Below are 19,185 nucleotides of genomic sequence, written 5' to 3' on the forward strand. Positions count from 1 at the left end.
GTCGGCAGGGACGCCAACCGCTGAGTCAACTGCCGGCATTCTGACGACGATGCAACTCCGCTGACATACAAGGCCGACGCACAGTGCACGTACAGGTTGCTGAGGCAGCCCTTCCGCGCCAATCCGTTCAGCAGACAGCGAAGTGGTGTCCTCAGTATTGCAGGACTCTGTGATACAGCGGAACACAGCACTGTAGTTGGAAACAATAAATCATTTGGAAAGCTTGGACGAGTCTTCATACGGTGCCTTCTACCTCTTCCCACTCCATTTGGTCATCCTGATACATTCGGTGGCAGAATTCCCACTACATGCTCCTAGGCATATCTTCCACACTCGTTTTCCACATTTCAAGTCGGACACCCAGTTTTTCACTGTTGCATAAGACAGAGCACTGTTCTTAAGTGTATTCAACATGTCCTCCACAATTTCCTCCTGCGTCATTCCCTTCAAATTAAGATATTCAATCACAGTACAGTTCTTGTTTCTTTGATAGTCACCATTTTGCTTAAACTATGGTATACAACGCATCCTAGTGCCAAAACTAACGAAGCTGGAACTTGCATACCCACAATAAAAGTAGGTGGTGTTTGTGTGAGACATTACGGTAACTATCTCAGGCTAGAAACTTTTTGACCACCCCTTGTATATATATTTCACATTTCAATAATTGTACTTTAGTGACATTATCTTCCTTACATGTACATTAATGAAATCTGTGCTTTACATATATCACTGCAAACATCAGGAACTATTTAAGGCACAAGGTTTTTGTAAATTTCTCCATTTGCAGTGTGTAAATGCTATCTATTCTTTAGGCTATGTCGCTTGTCAGTAATTACCATTCAAAAAATGGAAACTCCAGGCAGGAATATCATCAATGTAAGAAAAGATAGATTGCTACTTACCACAAACAAGACACATCAAGTTGCAGACAGGCATAATCAAAAGACACTAATATAAAACTTCAGCCCACAGCCTTAATCAGTAAAAGAGAAACATACAACACACAAACACATACAAGCAAACACACCTCATACACACGACCGCAAACTTCAGCATCTCGGACTGAAATGCAGTCCGGCGTGAGATGCCAGGGTTGGCAGTCGTGTGTGCATGAGGTGTGCCCGTTTGTGTGTGAAAATGGTGCATGTCTATCTTTTACTGATGAAGACTGTGGCCAAAAGCTTTATGTGTCTTAATTGTGCATGTCAGTAATTAATGTTCTACTTTTAAATTTTCTCCTCAGCTCTAACAAGAAGCCAGCTTGAAGTGTCAACTAAAGTACTTGCAAGATAATAAAATAATTCTAAGGAAGGATGGAGCTGCAGTTCAGTGAAGCGCTGCACACCTGCATAGAAATTTGGACATCTATTAATACATTTTTCTTTTCCTGTTACATTTTGCTTGCTGAATCAAGAACAACACACCCACCATGCAAAATAGTCCTATGTCAATCTCAGAGTTTTATACCAGAACCGTAACCAGAATTCTATTGAGTCACACCTGTATGGCACTCAGTGAAAAAACATATAAGCTTACTTTACTGTGTTCTCTCCTGGTCCCTTCAGTGTATACAACTAGTCACAGATACAAGCAAACAACAGTGAATTGTCAGCACATGCTCATACATCCATATTTGCTTTCATACAATCTGGGATAAATGACACTTAAGAAGATCCATCTGACAAAGAGCAATGTTGTAATTAACGACAGATGCAGTGGGCATCAGAATGACTCGATGGCTCCATTCTGGACTTGACTGGAATGGATGGGATGACTAATGGGAACGTAATAAGTACCCCCGACACACTGGTACACAGTTAATAGCACTCTATTATTATGTTCTATTATTTACATTTTTAATACCATCAAATATTTTACCTTTTAAGTCAGATAACCTAACTCTGTCTACATCCACCTTATGCATCACCATATGGAAATTAATGCTATCTGTTCTTCGTTCTTCCATTTTCTGCTTCAGATGTTGAGGGTTTCTTTCCAGAACTGTCTCTCCTGCCCTCTGAAGCTGTTTTACTATGGTCCAATATCTCCTGCACTTTGCTCTGAAAACGATAAAACCATAAAAAAGTAGAGGCTTTCTGGCAGCACTCAGTCATTTATTATGATGCTATAGTACCAAAATGATGTGCAGCGGCTGCCTTTCAAGTTTTTTCAAAAACAACGAAAGAAAAACACCTTTTTGTAAAAATCATTTTACTGTCTCTCAAAACAGTTGCCTTTAAATTTATTCAATTCTGCACATATTTGAACCAATTCTGAAAAAAAAAAATTTCCACTCCAGTATTGGCACAAAATTGCTGTCCGAGTATTTTTTGTTTGACACAAGGGAACAAAACGGAATTATTTGGCAATAAATCAAGTGAATGTGGACAATGAGCCATTAATTTGATGGATTTTGCTCCAGTAGATAACTTATGTGATGTGTAAGAACTGACATTGAGTGATGAAGAATGATGTGATGTTTTCAGTTGTTTTTTACGCGATTCCATCAATGATTTGTGCCAAAGAAATTGTTGTGTACCATTCAGCATTAGCTGTTCTTCAATCCTTTTTTAGCAAAGGTTACAATGTGCTGAGTGTAACCAAAATTGAAAGCAAAATGCTTCCAGGACCCTCTTTTGGTTTTGGTTCACCTGAGGACACCCAAACAGATGACCACTTCTTTGTTTCCGATTCTTACAAATACAACCAGTTTTCGTCTCCTGCTATAATGTTATAAACAGATTTTGTTTTCCTCAGTTGAATTTCCTAAAGCATTTCTCACACAAAGTGACACAAGCCTGTTTTCAGACTTTGGCCAAATTGTGTGAAAGCCAGTGGGAACAGATCTTATTCACAGCTACTAAATGTTGACGCAAAATCAAATGTGCTACAGTCTCTAATATGCCTAAGGATGGCTCTACCTCATGGAAAGCCAATGCGGACCGCCTTCAATCGTGTTGCACACAGCACACATGTTTTTTGAAACAACTGATTTTGGTCAGCCTTCGAGAAATAAACCGGTAACAGAAGCACGGCCACAACCAGATTCTGCAAAGCAGTTGTGAGTAGTCTTTTCTGGAAGTGTCTCATTAGCAAAGGTGAACAAATCTATTTGAGGTACTGTTATCGAGTTAGACTTTCACGCAAATCTTAAGTCATTCGACGAAACCACTCAGATATAATCCATTTCCTGAGCACTGTTTCTTTAAACACTCCCTGCAGACAATATAGTTGGCCAGTTTCTGAACTGCAAATGTTTTAACTACACCAAAATGTTAATTTTCGAACAGTAGTAATGTTAAATCTCAATAGCACCATTCAGTGGCCAATTGCAGAAACTTAAACGGGTACGGAGACCCGGCAGGATGCCATTGGATTCTTGACATTTTCGACCTATGAGAGACCTTACAGTTCCTGTTGTCCAGAGACCAGACAGTCTGGATATATTTAGCAACTAATGAGAACAAAGAAGAGCTGACCTCTCTGAGGACATCCACACTTAAGCTGGTATCAGTGACAATGAGGCAGTTGTAGAGGCAATGCTTACAGAAGTAGAAAGGGCAACCCAAACAGATAGAAACATTTACATGCTCAGAAAAATTGTATTAAAAAAAGAAGACATTGTATTAGTACCTCTCTCTCTCTCTCTCTCTCTCTCTCTCTCTCTCTCTCTCTCTCTCTCTCTCTGTCTCTCGACCGACACACACGCACGCACACACACACACACACACACACACACACAAACACACACACACACACACACACACACACACACACACACTGTTCTAACACTTAGGCAACAAAACACATTTTCAAACATTAAAACAAATGAAGAAAATAGCATATTGGCCTCCCAATAAAATTGAGCATATTTTGCATTTGGCTGGATAACCAAACATCTCACAGAACCTTCAAGGGCCTAGAGATTTTTACACTTCCACGCCAACACATATATTCTTTAATTATCTCTCTCACTATTAACAAGACTGAATTTAGGATGAACTGTGCTATTCACCACCTTAATGACAGGCTACAACAATGCTTTCATGGCACCATACAGCATAATTATTTCTACATATACACACTAATTACCAGTGCCCCTGCAGAATATGAACTAAATGCTTAGTGAGAGGAAGTCTTCCTCAAAAGTAATCCTTTTGAGATGGAGCGCTGCGGAGACACATTAGACATTTGAAATGCTGGCAATGACAATACAGACAACACACTCTTGTCAGTATATGCAAGGAAGTGTGCACACCGTAACTGTCCATCCCATCTTGCTGACATTTCAGTGAACATTAACATTCACAAATTTAATTGAAAGCAACTGGAAAATGTTTAGTTGGGAGTGCAGAACCTGCATACAGGTAAATGATGGCAGGTTAAGCACTTCAGTCGTGTGCCTAGCAGTAATCCCATCTCCCATTTCCAATCTACCACTTAGCAGATAAATGAAAGTGAGCGTCTTAAATTCTATAATTAAGGACGACTACAATTTCAACCCTATCGAGCTTCAGCCCAGACTTGCACTTACCGTTACCGTATGAAACTAATCCACACTCGAATGTTTGAAAAAGAACTATTACATGAAACTTCTTGGGAGATTCAAACTGTGTTTTAAAAATCAACATAAGCAATTTCAACTGAAAAAAAAAGAAAAAAAAGAAAAAAAAAAGTTTATTTTGTGCAGCTAACATTTGTGGAGTTACAATGCCCACTCCAGTCAAATTCTCAAAAATTATTAAAACCATGTGCTGAACTAGGACTCAAACCAGGGACCTTTGCTTTTTGTGGACAAGTGCTCTACCAACTGAGCTATCAGAGAATGACACACAACCAGTCACCAGAGCCTTTCTTTCGCCAGTACATCTTCTACCTTTAAAACTTCACAGACATCCTCCTGTGAAAATTGTAGCACTAGCACTCCTGAAAAAACTGATATTGTGGAGACACAGCTCGGTCAAGAACAGAGGGATCATTCCAAAAACAAATTTGGGGTGTGTGCTGATAGTTTGAAAAGCAGGATGCAAGCTACTGGCCAAAGTAAGGCAGTGAGGATAGGTCACAAGTCATGGTCGGGTAGCTCAGTTTGTAGAGCACTTGCCTGCGACAGACAATGGTCCCGAATTTGCGTCACAGCTTGCAAACAATTTTAATCTGACACAAAGTTCCATATCAGTGCACACTCCACTGCTTCATGAAAACTTCATTCTAAGAACTACAAGCAATAGAATCCATTACACAGTAACTTGTCACAGACTAGCTGATCAGGCCAGGAGAGCCACTGAGTGTAAACATGTCTGCTCTCTGACTGTTATAACTGAAGACTACAGTTCACAATGTGATACTAAAAATTGCAAATATAAGAAAAAATAATTGGAAAACAAAACTGATTGAATTATGTGCCCTTCCCAAAACAAAAATTAGTAAAATAGTGGTGTAACTTCTCAGCATGCTGCACAGTGCACATATGTGTGGGTTTAATAATGCCCAACTAGAAATGTGATCCACAAGTGGCAAACTGGTAGCCAGTGGCTGCAAGTGTACACCACAGAACTCATCAATCTAGCTACAATTAGACATGTGCGAGCTGGTGGAAGTCAGTAAAATAACAATTTGCATATTTTCACTCACTGACATCCTATGGGATAATTTCTGGGGCAACTTCTCACTTAATCAAAAAGTATTCATCGCATTAAGAAAGTAATTAGAATTATGTTCGCCCATGTACATCTTGCAGGCATCTCACTAAGAAGCTGGGAATATTAATCAGTGCCTCACATTACATCTGTTCCCCTGTAAAAAAATTTGTCAACAATACAGCTGTGTTTGAGAGTAACACAGAGATTCACAAGTACAATGGTGGAAGGGAAAATGATCTGCATTACCCTTTAATGAAAAGGACTTTGGCACAGAAAGAAGTAGAAATCTGTGGAAATTGTACATGCCCCACAGATAATAGCAGTATTTTTCAAATGCAGATTAAAGATATTCCTCCTTAATAACTCCTCCTACACCACGGGCAAATTCTTGAATATAAATCATGTCAATTTCACAGAAAAACCTGCTGATGGCCAGAATACAGCCATTTATTTTTTTGTGTTCTTTGCTTGTCCTGTTAATACATTCCACATCTCTATGTTTATTGTTGAGAGGGTACCGAATGCAGCTGCATTAATTCCAGGAAGTGTCTCATAGGCATTAGACAAGCAAAATTTTCTGTACCCTCATTGTCTATACATGAGCAAGCATATGTACACCAAATTTTATTATAATTTTAATAATAATTAAATGAGAGGTGAGTAATCAAGAAAAGTATTTTTATAGGTAGATAATAACCTGTATAAGTTCAGATATTTGTTTTGTATTTTTATTATTTTCTGAGGTATTTTTCAGGTGACGTGTTGCACAGAGCTACCGACATCACAGTGTGTCAAGCAGGATCTCAGAGTACTCCATTCCTACATAATTCCATGTATGTGCTAGACAACAATGCTAATGAACAAGAAATAATCAACTTTTAATGTGAGAAACTGATTGAACACAATGTTTGTACTCACACATATGTCACAAAAGTTCATCAACATTTATTATACCCACGGATTTCACTACTGAAAATGTTGAAAGGCACAAAGCTGCATCAACCAGAGGACTAAAATAAGAGGAGTTGTCATTCAACGTTGGTAGACATTACCAAGTTGCTGGTTTTGAAAATTATGAAAGAAGATCAGGAATATTGAAAAGCAAATACTCATTCTTCTTTTGACTCTTATGTTCAGAACTGCCACCATTGTGAGTATAATCTAACCAACCAACCAACTGTACTTTCATGAGTCTGCATGTAATGTATTCAAGTGCATGTAGTTGGGTTAGAAGATACAGTGAAACCCCTGCTTTTACACTTTTCAAACTTCAAAAAAATGGTGTAAACCGCTGGAAAAAGTAAAATGTGGGAAATAACATTTTAAGCTGTAAAAGTTACGTATAGGATACCCACTTGCACTTTATGTGTGATATATGTACATAACAGGCATCAAAAGACTTGTCAGGGACTTTTTCACTATCTAATGAAAGATTATTACCTAATAAAAACCACTGATGTAACTGAAACTGATAACTGTCTGTGAAGTAAGAACATTTGACTCAATTTCATGTCACAATCAATGTTTTTGAAGGCCTGTACATGTCATTCTTTATTTAAATAATGAAATACTGCACTAGTTACATGTTTTTTCATGCTTACCATGACACGTTTTGAGAATTTTTTCTCGTTGTCAAGTGCAAATATGTATTTTGTATGGTGTCTGAATGTGTGTTATTCTGTGTCTCTTGCACTGCAGTTGTCGTTTTGAGGTTATGAGATACTGTGCCTCATCAGTTATGTAGGAAACCACACACACACACGCAAACTATCACTCTCATTGTTTGTTTGTGTAACATCACAAAAAAGTACATACATAAATACTGCACTTGACAACGAGAATAAATTCTCAATACACGTTTTGCTCAGCATGGATACAATACATAACCGTCGCTGTGTATACATTAAAACATTTGAGCAACGCAAAGTGAATGACTGCGTCAACTAGCGCTCCAAGTGGCCAAAAGCCAAAACACGCTAAATATGGTTCGAAAAAGCTGTCCCAATGATCACAACAATCACAAAGCTGCATTTGCGCAGTAGAAACAGTTTGAGAATGGTTGTGATTGGTCACGATATCTTCAATCGAATAAACCCAGTTACTCCATCAGCCACCACACCATTAGAGTTTGGCAACGGCGGGAGATACGGCACGAATTGAGACAACTTTTACTCATTTACCAGTTCAAATCCGCTGAGTAGAAGAGTGCCCTGGTGTCAAGAAACTTAAACACTTAATATTTGTAAACACTACTGGACAGCCAACATCATGCCAGCATCATATTTTGTCCACAAACATGTTTTCATATGGCGTAAATTGCTGGAAAGTTAAAAATATGTTGACGCAAAATCAAATTAACATCGTGGGCATAGGAAATTTGATGGGACCGATAAGAAATGTCGTAAACAGCAGGAAAACATTAATTCCGGAAACGTAAAAGCAGGGTTATACTGTATTAAGATTATAATTCAGTTTGCTGGTATAGAACTACCACCATTTTCTTTCCTTTTAAATGGACAACCTGATGACTTGCTGGAAATCAGAATCAGAAACGACACCTGAAAGTGTGATCCTCTAGGAGGAAAGGTACAACAGGAGAACTCTATAATCATGTGTGTACTGAAGACGCCAAAACCTGGGGGGGGGGGCATGTTTAATACAACCACTTAATGTGCTCCAGGACTATCACAAATACAGAATCATGACTACCCCACAAGTGTACACAAATTTATCAACTTTCACATTTGGTGAAGTATCTCTCATTCTTTTTATTATCACACAAATATTCTATCTAATTAGACTGTGGTCTAATTGTTTCCACTTTTCTTTTAATCATCAGTCTTCTGATTAATTCAATGGCGGGCTGCATTCCTCTCCTACATACTCAATTATGTGCTGGACGTATTCCAAATTCAGTCTTCCTCTACAGTTTTTGCCCTTTTCAGCTCCCTCTAGTACCGAATTCCTCTCCTACATACTCAATTATGTGCTGGATGTATTCCAAATTCAGTCTTCCTCTACAGTTTTTATCCTTTACAGCTCCCTCTAGTACAGAAGTGATTCCCTAACGTCTTAACAGATGTCCTATCATCCTGTCCTTTCTCCTTGTCAGTGTTTTCCATATTTCCCTTTCCTCTCCAATTCTGCACAGAATCTCCTCATTCTTCACCTTATCAACATTCATCTGTAGCATGACATCTCAAATGCTTCAATTCTCTTCTTTTCTGGTTTTACAGCAGTCCGTGTTTCATTACCATACAGCACTGCACTCCAAACGTACAATCGCAGAAATTTCATCCTCAAATTAAGGCCTATGTTTGATACTAGTAGACTTTTCTTGGCTAGTCTGCTTTTGATCTCCTCCTTGCTCCATCCATCATTGGTTATTTTGCTGATTAAGTAGCAGAATTCCTTAACTTCATCTACTTCATGACCGTCAATCCTGATATTCTCATATCTGCAACTTCTCATTACTTTCATCTTTCTTCGATTTACTCTCAATCCACATTCTGCATTCATTAAACTGTTCATTCCATTCAGCAGATCATGTAATTCTTCTTGAAACTTCTTGACTTTTGCTCAGGGTAGCAATGTCATCAGTGAATTGTATCCTCTCACCTTGAATTTTAATCCACCCCAGAACCTTTCTTTTATCTCATCATTGCTTCTTCAATGTACAGATTGAACAGTAAGGGCGAAAGACTACATCCCTGTCTTACACCCTTTTCCATCTGAGCACTTTGTTCTTGATCTTCCACTCTTATTGTTCCCTTTTGTGTGTATTGTGTATTACAGTCTTTCCTTACAAGTTCCGCCTATTTTTCTCAGAATTTCGAACAGCTTACACCATTTTTCATTGTCAAACACTTTTTCCAGGCTGAAAATTCCTATGAATGTGTCTTGATTGTCCTTTAGTCTTGCTTCCATTATCAAGCACAATGTCAGAATTGCCCCTCTAGTGCCTTTATCTTTCTTAAAGCCAACCTGGTCATCTCAACACGTCCTCAATTTTCTTTTCCATTCTTCGTACATTATTATTGTCAGTTGCTTGAACACATGAGCTGTTAGGCTGCATGTGCAATAATTCTCCCACTTTTCAGCACTTGCAGTCTTTGGAATAGGTGAATGATATTTTTCCAAAAGTCCCATGGTATGTTGCCGGACTCATACATTCTACACAACATGAATAGTCATTTTGTTGAAACTCCTCCCAATGATTTTAGAAATTTTGATGAAATGTTGTCTATCCCTTCTGCCTTATTTGGTCTTAAGTCCTACAAAACTCTACTAAATTTTGAGTCTAATCCTGGATGCCTATCTCTTATAAATCTTCTTCTTCTAACATATCAGACAAATCTTCCCCTTCATATAGGTTTCAGTGTACTCTTTCCACCTCTCTCCTCTGCATTTTACAGTGGAACTCCCATTGCAACCTCAATGTTACCACCCTTGCATTTAATTTCACTGAAGGTTGTTTTGACTTTCCTATATGCTGAGTCAGTCCTTCCAACAATAATTTCTCTTTCAATTTCTTCACATTTTTCATGCAGCCATTTCTACTTAGCTTTCCTGCATTTCCTATGTATTTCATTCCTCAGCTACTTTTATTTCTGTATTCCTGAATTTCCCTGAAGATTTTTGTACTTTCCTCCTTCATCGAACAACTGAAGTATACCTTCTGTTGCCCACAGTTTCTTCACAGTTAACTTCTTTGTACCTATGTTTTTCCTTCCAACTTCTGTGACTGCCCTTTTTAGCATTGTCCATTCCTTTTCAACAGTATTGCCTACTGTGCTATTGCTTATTGCTATGTCTATTGCCTTAGTGAACTTCAAACTTTTCTCGTCATTCCTTAGTACTTCTGTATCTCATCTTTTTGCATATTGATTCTTTATGCCTAATCATTCAAACTTCAGCCTACTATTCATCCCTACTACATTGTGATCTGAATCTGTATCTACTCCTTGGTACGCATTACAAACCAGTATCTGATTTCGGAAAGTCTGTCTGACCATGATGTAATCTAACTGAACTCTTTCTGTATCACCTGGCCTTTTCCAAGTATACTTCCTTGTGATGATTATTGTTCCGTGGGGTTGAGTACACCACAAAACAATCATTGTCATCCTGCGTGATCATCAGCACCTGTACAAAGTCCCAATTTCTACACAGTCCATTCTTTCCCACAATCCAATCTAGTCACTCTCACAAACGATGATGACGATGATGATGATGATGATGATGACAACACAAACACCCAGTCCCCGGGCAGAGAAAATCCCGAACCCGGCCAGGAATTAAACCCGGGACTCCATGATCCAGAGGCAGCAACGCTAGCCCCTAGGCCACAAGCTGTGCACTATACTTCCTCTTCTAGTGATTCTTGAACAGAGTATTCGCTATTACTAGCCGAAATTTATTACAGAACTCAATCAGCCTTTCTCCTCTCTCATTCCTTGTCCCAAGCCCAACTCCCCAATAATCGTTTCTTCTACTCCTTCCCCTAGCATTCCAGTCCCCCAATGACTATTAGATTTTCATCTCCCTTTACATACTGTATTACCCTTCCAATATTCTCATATACTTTCTCTCATCTCTTCAGCTTGTGACGTCGGCTTGTATACCTGAACTATTGTTGTCGGTGTTGGTTTGGTGTCAATTCTGACAAGAACAATCCTATCACTGAACTGTTCAGGGTAAAACACTCTCTGCCCCACTTTCCTATTCATAACAAATTCTACTGCAGTTATACAATTTTCTGCTACTGCTGATATTGCACTATACTCATCTGACTATCCTTGTCTCCATTCCATTTTACTTCACTGCCCCTACTCTATCTAGATTGAGCCTTTTCATTTCTCTTCTCAGGTTTTCTAGCTTCCCTAACACATTCAAGCTTCTAACATTCCACACTCCGACTTGTAGAACGTCATCCTTTCATTGGTTATTCAATGTTTTTCTCATGGTCACCCCCTAGGCAGTCTCTTCTGGGAGGCTATTTCGGAATCTTTTGTCAATGGAGAGATCATCATGACACTTTTTTCAATTACAGGCCACATGTCCTGTGGATACATGTTGTGTGTTTCTAATGAAGTGGTTTCCATTGCCTTCTGCATCCCCATACCATTGATCATTGCTGTTTCTTCCACCTTCAGGGGCAGTTTCCCACTCCAAGGACAAGAGAGTGCCCTGAACCTCTGCCTGCCCCTCTGCCCTCCTTGTCAAGGCTTGGCAGAATGAGGGTGACTTCTGTCTGAAGTCTCCGGCCACCAATGCTGATTATTAATCAAAATTTAAATGGTGACAGGTTTCAAACCTGTGACCGAATATGTTTTGATTACAAGTAAGACGTTTTGATTACAAGTCACAGACACTATCCCTTGACCACTTAAAATTTGTTAATTCAGGAGACAACAGGATCTGAAGACATTATAAAGACGGTACAATACAAAAATGTGTACTTCAAAATTGAAACCTAAAGAGAGAGAGAGAGAGAGAGAGAGAGGGAGAGAGAGAGAGGGAAGAAAAAAAAAAAAAAAAAAGAAAGTTAACACTGTAGACCCATTTTTCACAATCTCAAAAAGTGATTAGTTTAGCTTAAATGCCTGTAATTGAAAATCTATTAGTTAATTACAATACAATTTCAAGCAAATGACCACTGTTGCGCCTTGTAATATTTCAAAATTCTGTTGTGATAATACTGAAGTCCAAACCTTACCAAAGACAGTGATGTTCTTAGACTTCCTATACTTCGATTTTTAAAGGAAGTATCCAAAGCTTAAACTTTTGTTAAATTTGTTAAATAAATTATAAATGGCAACTCTCTTAGAAGATGGAGAATTTTATTGAATATGAAGGCTGGATAGTATAATGACATCAAAAAGTAGTGCCTTTTATCAATGGGTAAGTGAAGTAAATGATCCTCAACATCAGGGCTGGTTACTTTTATACTATATTTATTTTGTATCCTTAATTATTACAGCATTCTGTGCATGAATGTGTAACAGAACACTGAATTACTATTACAGTTCACGTATTTAGAAACTGTGTTAGTGTTTAGTATATAAGATTTATAAAGCCATGTTTTTCTCTCTCTCTCTCTCTCTCTCTTTCTCTCTCTCTCCCCCATTACACTCTCTACAATTTCAAACCCAAATGCACTTTCACTTGTGGTGTCTGGAATTTCCACACAGGAAATCTCCAGTTAGTTTTTGTAAAACTCTCCTGTGTTCCAGCACTGCCAAAATACATAATGTACCCTGATGAATGCCACTTGGAGAGGTTGCCAAAATGTTGGCTCAACATTTTCCAACATTTTGTAGTCTACAGATCGACACAATTTTATGGAAAGTGATTACAGCCAGAAAATATTATAAATATAAAGCCCCTAATAATGCCAAATACTTGCAGAATAAGTGGAGCACAACACTTAACATTGGTCCCTTCTACAAAAGAAAAGATGTTTGAAACAGTCACTTACATAAAATATAGGTACTTACAAAAATATTTCTGTACAGGTATACGGCCGTCATGTCAGTGTTTTCGGAATGGCCTTCTTTCATTTTAGAAGAGTGGGCTGACCTGCACATAGAACAAGAAAGCAAATGACTTACTTTCACTGAAACTGAAGTTCTATTTCTTCTTAAATTAAGGTGTAATGTATGCTGTGGACAGAGATGTAAAGAAATGTAACTAGTCGTTATTCTGGTATTTTGGCAGATTGGTTCACGAGAAGTATATGAAAACAACAATAAAGTTGGCCCAGATGGATCACTACGTTGGTTCACTATATAAATGATACACTAGTAACGGCTGGCAAATTATGTACATATCAATTCAATAAGCTATAATAATCTAAGGATATGGAAGGGGAGCAGTAGTTAAGAAGGGAATGAGATAGGGTACAACCCTGCCTCTGATGCTATTCCACCTCTACACTGAAGGAGGTCTGAAGGAAAGCAAGAAGAATTTAGTAAAAAGATTTATAGTTCAGACAAATTGTTATATTAAGAAATGAGACAAACTCATAGATAAATTTTGTATTTTGGCAGTAAAATATACTGATGATGGTCGAAGGATATAAAAGACAGACTGGAAAAAGGAAGAAAGACATTTCCGAAAAACATAAATTTGTTAACATTGAAGATAAATATGTTAGGAAATCTTTTCTGCGGGTATTTGTCTGGAATGCAACCTTGTACAGAAGTGAAAAGTGGACAATAAACAGTTCTGACAAGTGACTACAAGTTTTTGAAATGCAGTGCTGCAGAAGAATGCGCAAGATCAGATGTGTAGATCGAGTAACCAATGAGGTGGTACTGGATCAAATTCAGGAAAAAAGGAATTTACGGCACAACTTTATTAAAAGAAGGGATTGGTTGATATTACACATCCGGACGTGTAAAGGAGGAAACCGGGGAGGGAGGGGGGTAAAAATTGTAGGGGGAGAGACGATTACACCACCACCACCACCACCACCACCACCACCGACAAACTACATACTACTCAATCATATCATTGCAATTCACCATTATTTTGGAACTACATGGTGATATTACAGTAAACAAATACAATGCTGACTAAGGAAAACACATCGCACTGTCAATGCTTTAAAGTCAATTGTACACACACTACCAATGCCAATTACGCACTGACTGAAGATAAGCTCCCGCTCCCAGGTGCAATAATATTGTGGACAATTAATAACAAAAATATTGAAAAATCTTGGGTAGTGTACAAACAATACTATAGCAAAGATTTAGTACTTTGTGTAACAGGATGTGTGCTTTTTGCAGCAGTGGCATAGTTTCTGAAAAATAAACACAACTTTTGGATGTTGCGGAGATTGTACTGCAGGCAAATGAGTCAAATGCAGTTAAAGTTTATACAAACGTTCTTCAAAGGACAAGATAGTGATTATGACTTGTCACTAGTTTTTCTTCTACCACAGTGACGTTTGCCAAAACTCAAACAATGCCACAGCGTAGAATTTATACCAGATATGTTTTATTTTCTCAGAAAACTAAAGATGTGTGTTTTTCAAATATGTTTGGATTTACACAAATAATGAGTAGCAAACAGCACTTTTAAGTGAAAAAAAAAAATTGTAGTTTGCAAGAGTAGAACTTACACTATGCGATCAAAAGTATCCAGACACCTAGCTGAAAATGACTTACAAGTTCGTGGCAGCCTCCATCAGTAATGCTGGAATTCAATATGGTGTTGGCCCACTGTTAGCCTTGATGACAGCTTCCGTTCTCACAGGCATATGTTCAATCAGGTGCTGGATGGTTTCTTGGGCAATGGCAGCCCATTCTTCATGGAGTGCTGCACTGAGCAGAGGCCTGGTACAAAGTCGGCATTCCACAACATCCCAAAGGTGTTCTACAGGATTCACGTCAGGACTCTGTCCAGGCCAGTCCATTACAGGGATGTTATTGATGCGTAACCACTACACCACAGGCTGTGTATTACGAACATGTGCTCGATCACGTTGAAAGATGCAATCGCCATCCTTGAATTGCTCTTCAGCAGTGGGAAGCGAGAAGGTGCTTAAAACATCAATGTAGGCCTGTGCTGTGATAGTGCCAAACAAAACAACAAAGGGTGCAAGCTCCCTCCATGAAAAACATGACCACACCATAACATCATCGCCTCCGACTTTTAGTGTTGGCACTACACACGCTGGCAGATGACGTTCACCGGGCATACGCCATACCCACATCCTGCCATCACATCGCCACATTGTGTACCATGATTCGTCACTCCACACAACATCTCCACTGTTCAACTGTCAAATGTTTATGCTCCTCAGACCAAGCGAGGCGTCATTTGGCATGTACTGGTGTGATGTGTGGCTTATGAGCAGCCACTCGACCGTGAAATCGAAGTTTTCTCACCTCCTGCCTAACTGTCATAGTACTTGAAGTGGATCCTGATGCAGTTTGTAATTTCTGTGTGATGGTCTGACAGATGTCTGGCTATTTCACATTACGACCGACTTCAACTGTCGGCAGTCTCTGTCAGTCAACAGACGAGATCGGCCTGTACGCTTCTGTGCTGTACGTGTCCCTTCACGTTTCCACTTCACTATCACATCGGAAACAATGGACATAGGGATGTTTAGGAGTGTGGAAATTTTGCATACAGATGTGTGACACAAGTGACACCCTATCACCCGACCATGTTTGAAGTCTGTGAGTTCTGCAGAGTGCCCCATTCTGCTCTCTCACGACTACCAAGGTCACTGATATGGAGTACCTGGCAGTAGGTGGCAGCACAACTCACCTAATATGAAAAACATATGTTTTTTGTGGTGCCCGAATACTTTTGATCAAATGGTGTAGATTCTGAGTGCTACACACTCAATCGTTTTCTTTTAGAAGTTTACCTGATTTTGCCCTACAATGATTAAACTTATATGTATGGGGTGTTCAAAAAGTCTCTCTGCAGTGCCATATGATTGTTAGCCGCAGTGAATATACCGAAATGAAACTCAGTGAAATACAAATCATTAATTTATTGAATATTCATTTTTACTTACAAATTTTCACATTAAATGTTGAAAGTGTCCCCCTGTTGTTGAATACAAAACTCTATTCGTCTTATCATGTTTCCAAACACAAGCTTTAATAATTCTTCTGTAACAGAAGCAGTGAAAGTGGATATTGCAGTTTCAAATTCATCGATGGATTTTGACGGTTTTTATAGTCGGTTGCTTTCGCTGATGAAAAAGTTGGGTGGTGTTAGGTCAGGCGATCGTGGAGGCAAAAATCCCTGTGAAATTATGCGATCACCAGAAACATCAGTAAGCAGTGACATTGAAACACGAGCAGTATGTGTGGTTGCAACAAAAACAAAACAAATGAACAAAGAAACGAAACTTAAACGTTCACGTCAACACTAACAACACACACCAACGACACTACCGATGCTGGCTGAGATAAATGGAACAGTGGAATGTTGGGGGAGTCCACTTGAAGGGAAGTAACCCAGGCGCACGAACAATCATATGGCACTGCGGAGAGACTTTTTTGAACACCCTGTACAAAGGTTTACATATTGTTTTTATTTAAACAGCAAAATACAATCTGAGGAAAAAAGGGCACTATGAAGGAATTATCCAAATGGGACAGAAATCGATAGATGTGATGTACATGTACAGACAAACACACGATTACGATTTCAGAAAATTTTATGATTTATTCAAGAGAAAGAGCTTCAAAAACTGAGAAAGTCAATACTGCACTGGCACATCTTTGGCCCTTACGAAAGCAGCTATTCTGCTTGGCAGTGATTGATAGACTTGCTGTATGTCGTTCCTGAGGGATACTGTGCCAAATTCTGTCCAAGTGGCATGTTAGATAGTCAAAATCCTGTGCCGGTTGGAGGGACCTGTCCATATTGCTCCAAATGATCTCAATTGGGGAGAGCGGCCTTGTTGGTCAAGGTATGGTTTGGCAGTTTCTAGAATAAGTTAAAGATACAGATTACTTCGACCAACACATTTCTTATTCTTCATACTAGGCATTTTGTAGAATTACACCCCTTTCCCCTCAGGTGGATTTATGTCATTTAATAAGACCTGGAGGATTTGTATGTGAGATTGATTGTACTGAATTTGTGGCACTATCTTTCAGTGTTGTATCTCACATAAACAGGACTGGGAAAAAAGAATCCTGAGACCACAGATTTCTCAGAAGTCACCTTATTAATTGACATAAATTCAGTTGATGAGAGGTTATAGTTATCCGAAACAAATGTGTAGTGGGCAAAACAAGAAATGCGACTGCTTACAGTAATTTGTACTTTCAATTTATAATCATATGGAGGCCACAGCATACCGTATTTACTCGAATCTAAGCCGCACTTTTTTTCCGGTTTTTGTATTCCAAAAAACCGCCTGCGGCTTAGAATCGAGTGCAAAGTAAGCGGAAGTTCTGAAAAATGTTGGTAGGTGCCGCCACAATTAACTTCTGCCGTTGAACATATGTAGCGCTACACAGGCACGCTTTGCAGGCACAAAGATAAATACTGGTGCCAAAACCTCTGCATCAGTAAATAAATTTTAAAAAAAGTGTAAGAAGAGCTTTTTTCTCCGCCCCGAGTTTCGACCATTGCATTTTCATACATTATCCAACGAAGTAAATACAAATTCCGTGTTGTTCATCTTCGAATGTAGCAGCATTTCAATGTACTATGAAAATCCGACTGGCAAGACTATTTGGGATGTTTGTCAATATGGCCAACTCTACGTTCTGAATTTTTTCCTACCTGTGAGAAGAGATGGTTGCTAATAGGAACTTTTATGAATTGCAAATCATTCTCTTTAACATAAGAATAATACGAATATAAACATTTTGCCATGTATTCTTTCGTGTTTGCTGCTATCTCATTTAAATCCTGTCTGCCTAATAACCTACGAAACTAGTGTGAGACAGCAGCAAATGCTGAAGAATATACATATTATGTCATGTTTATATTCGTATTATTCTTATGCCTACTTGTGATACAATCAGAAATGAAGCACGGCAATTGACTAGATTTTTAAATCTAAGATGACTCTAATTTCTGTGCAGAATGTAATGTACAAAAGAGACGTGTGCAAAGATTTTCAAAAGCAAGCGCGCACAAAAGCAAGCCATGCCGCGAGCGGCGACAGGTCGTAAACACTTATTATTAGAATGCGACAAACAAAGCATGACACAGTGCAATAATGCATTTTCAGCCAAGAGTGACCTAAACACCTATAACAAAGAGAACGGCACTTATCAGATCAAAGAAAAATAAGCGACCGATTCAAACCAGACGAAGCACGCCTGACACATAGCAATGGCTACCTGGTAAAGCTTAACTGCTAAGCTTACGACTCGAACCAAACTACTGTAGCTGTATCGTCATTTATTCTACCTAAATTGTGTCTCATATTACAATAGACCAACTTTGTTTCGATTTGGAGGTGCGGCCTAAAACTTTTCTCCCCCCCCCCCCCCCTTGAATTTCGAGTCTCAAATTTCAGGTGTGGTTTAGATTTGGGAAAATTTTTTTCCCTTGATTTCGAGTCTCATTTTTCAGGTGCGGCTTAGATTCAAGTAAATACGGTAGCCTTATCATATTTGCTTTCTAGAATTAAAAAAAAAAAAAAAAAAAAAAAAAAAAAAAAAAAAAAAAAAAAAAAAATGGAGAAAAAGAAGGAATCAGAATACAGGTTGTTACACACTCACACTTCGGTCTCACTATCATCGCTCCCAATAGCGAGTGCATCCGAAGAGATTTCCAAGCCCCCCGAGTCAATCCGGAGCGACGGGTCAGGCGACAGCGACACGTTCTGAGGAACGAGGCTAAGGTCGCCAATTGTCAATGACTCGTTGCCCACCTCAGATGCCTCACCGTCTTCCGAGTCTGAAGAGTTCTCCGATACTTCGGCTACATCCTCCAACTTGGGCGCTTTTATGAACTCGTTGTTCTCATACCTGTGGACAACAGTGGCATCACACAACAAAGGCATGCAGTACACGCCAAAAATTTGGCAATTAGATGA

The 19,185-nt window shown here is 38.9% G+C and overlaps 1 protein-coding gene across 4 annotated transcripts in view; it reads right to left on the reverse strand.

The window, feature by feature from the left end:
• Positions 1-1,726: 1,726 nt before the first annotated feature.
• The window catches only part of LOC124720114, a 100,737-nt gene continuing 83,278 nt past the window's right edge, over positions 1,727-19,185 (reverse strand). For all 4 annotated transcript variants that reach the window (XM_047245412.1, XM_047245410.1, XM_047245411.1 and 1 more), the window contains 3 exons: positions 18,869-19,117; positions 13,145-13,226; positions 1,727-2,063 (listed from right to left, as the gene is read on the reverse strand). In XM_047245412.1, the coding sequence (XP_047101368.1) occupies positions 1,947-2,063; positions 13,145-13,226; positions 18,869-19,117 (448 nt within the window). In that variant the 3' untranslated portion in view covers positions 1,727-1,946. The remainder of the gene's footprint in view (positions 2,064-13,144; positions 13,227-18,868; positions 19,118-19,185) is intronic.

Source organism: Schistocerca piceifrons, chromosome 11 (genome assembly GCF_021461385.2).
Source record: "Schistocerca piceifrons isolate TAMUIC-IGC-003096 chromosome 11, iqSchPice1.1, whole genome shotgun sequence".
NCBI lineage: Eukaryota > Metazoa > Arthropoda > Insecta > Orthoptera > Acrididae > Schistocerca > Schistocerca piceifrons.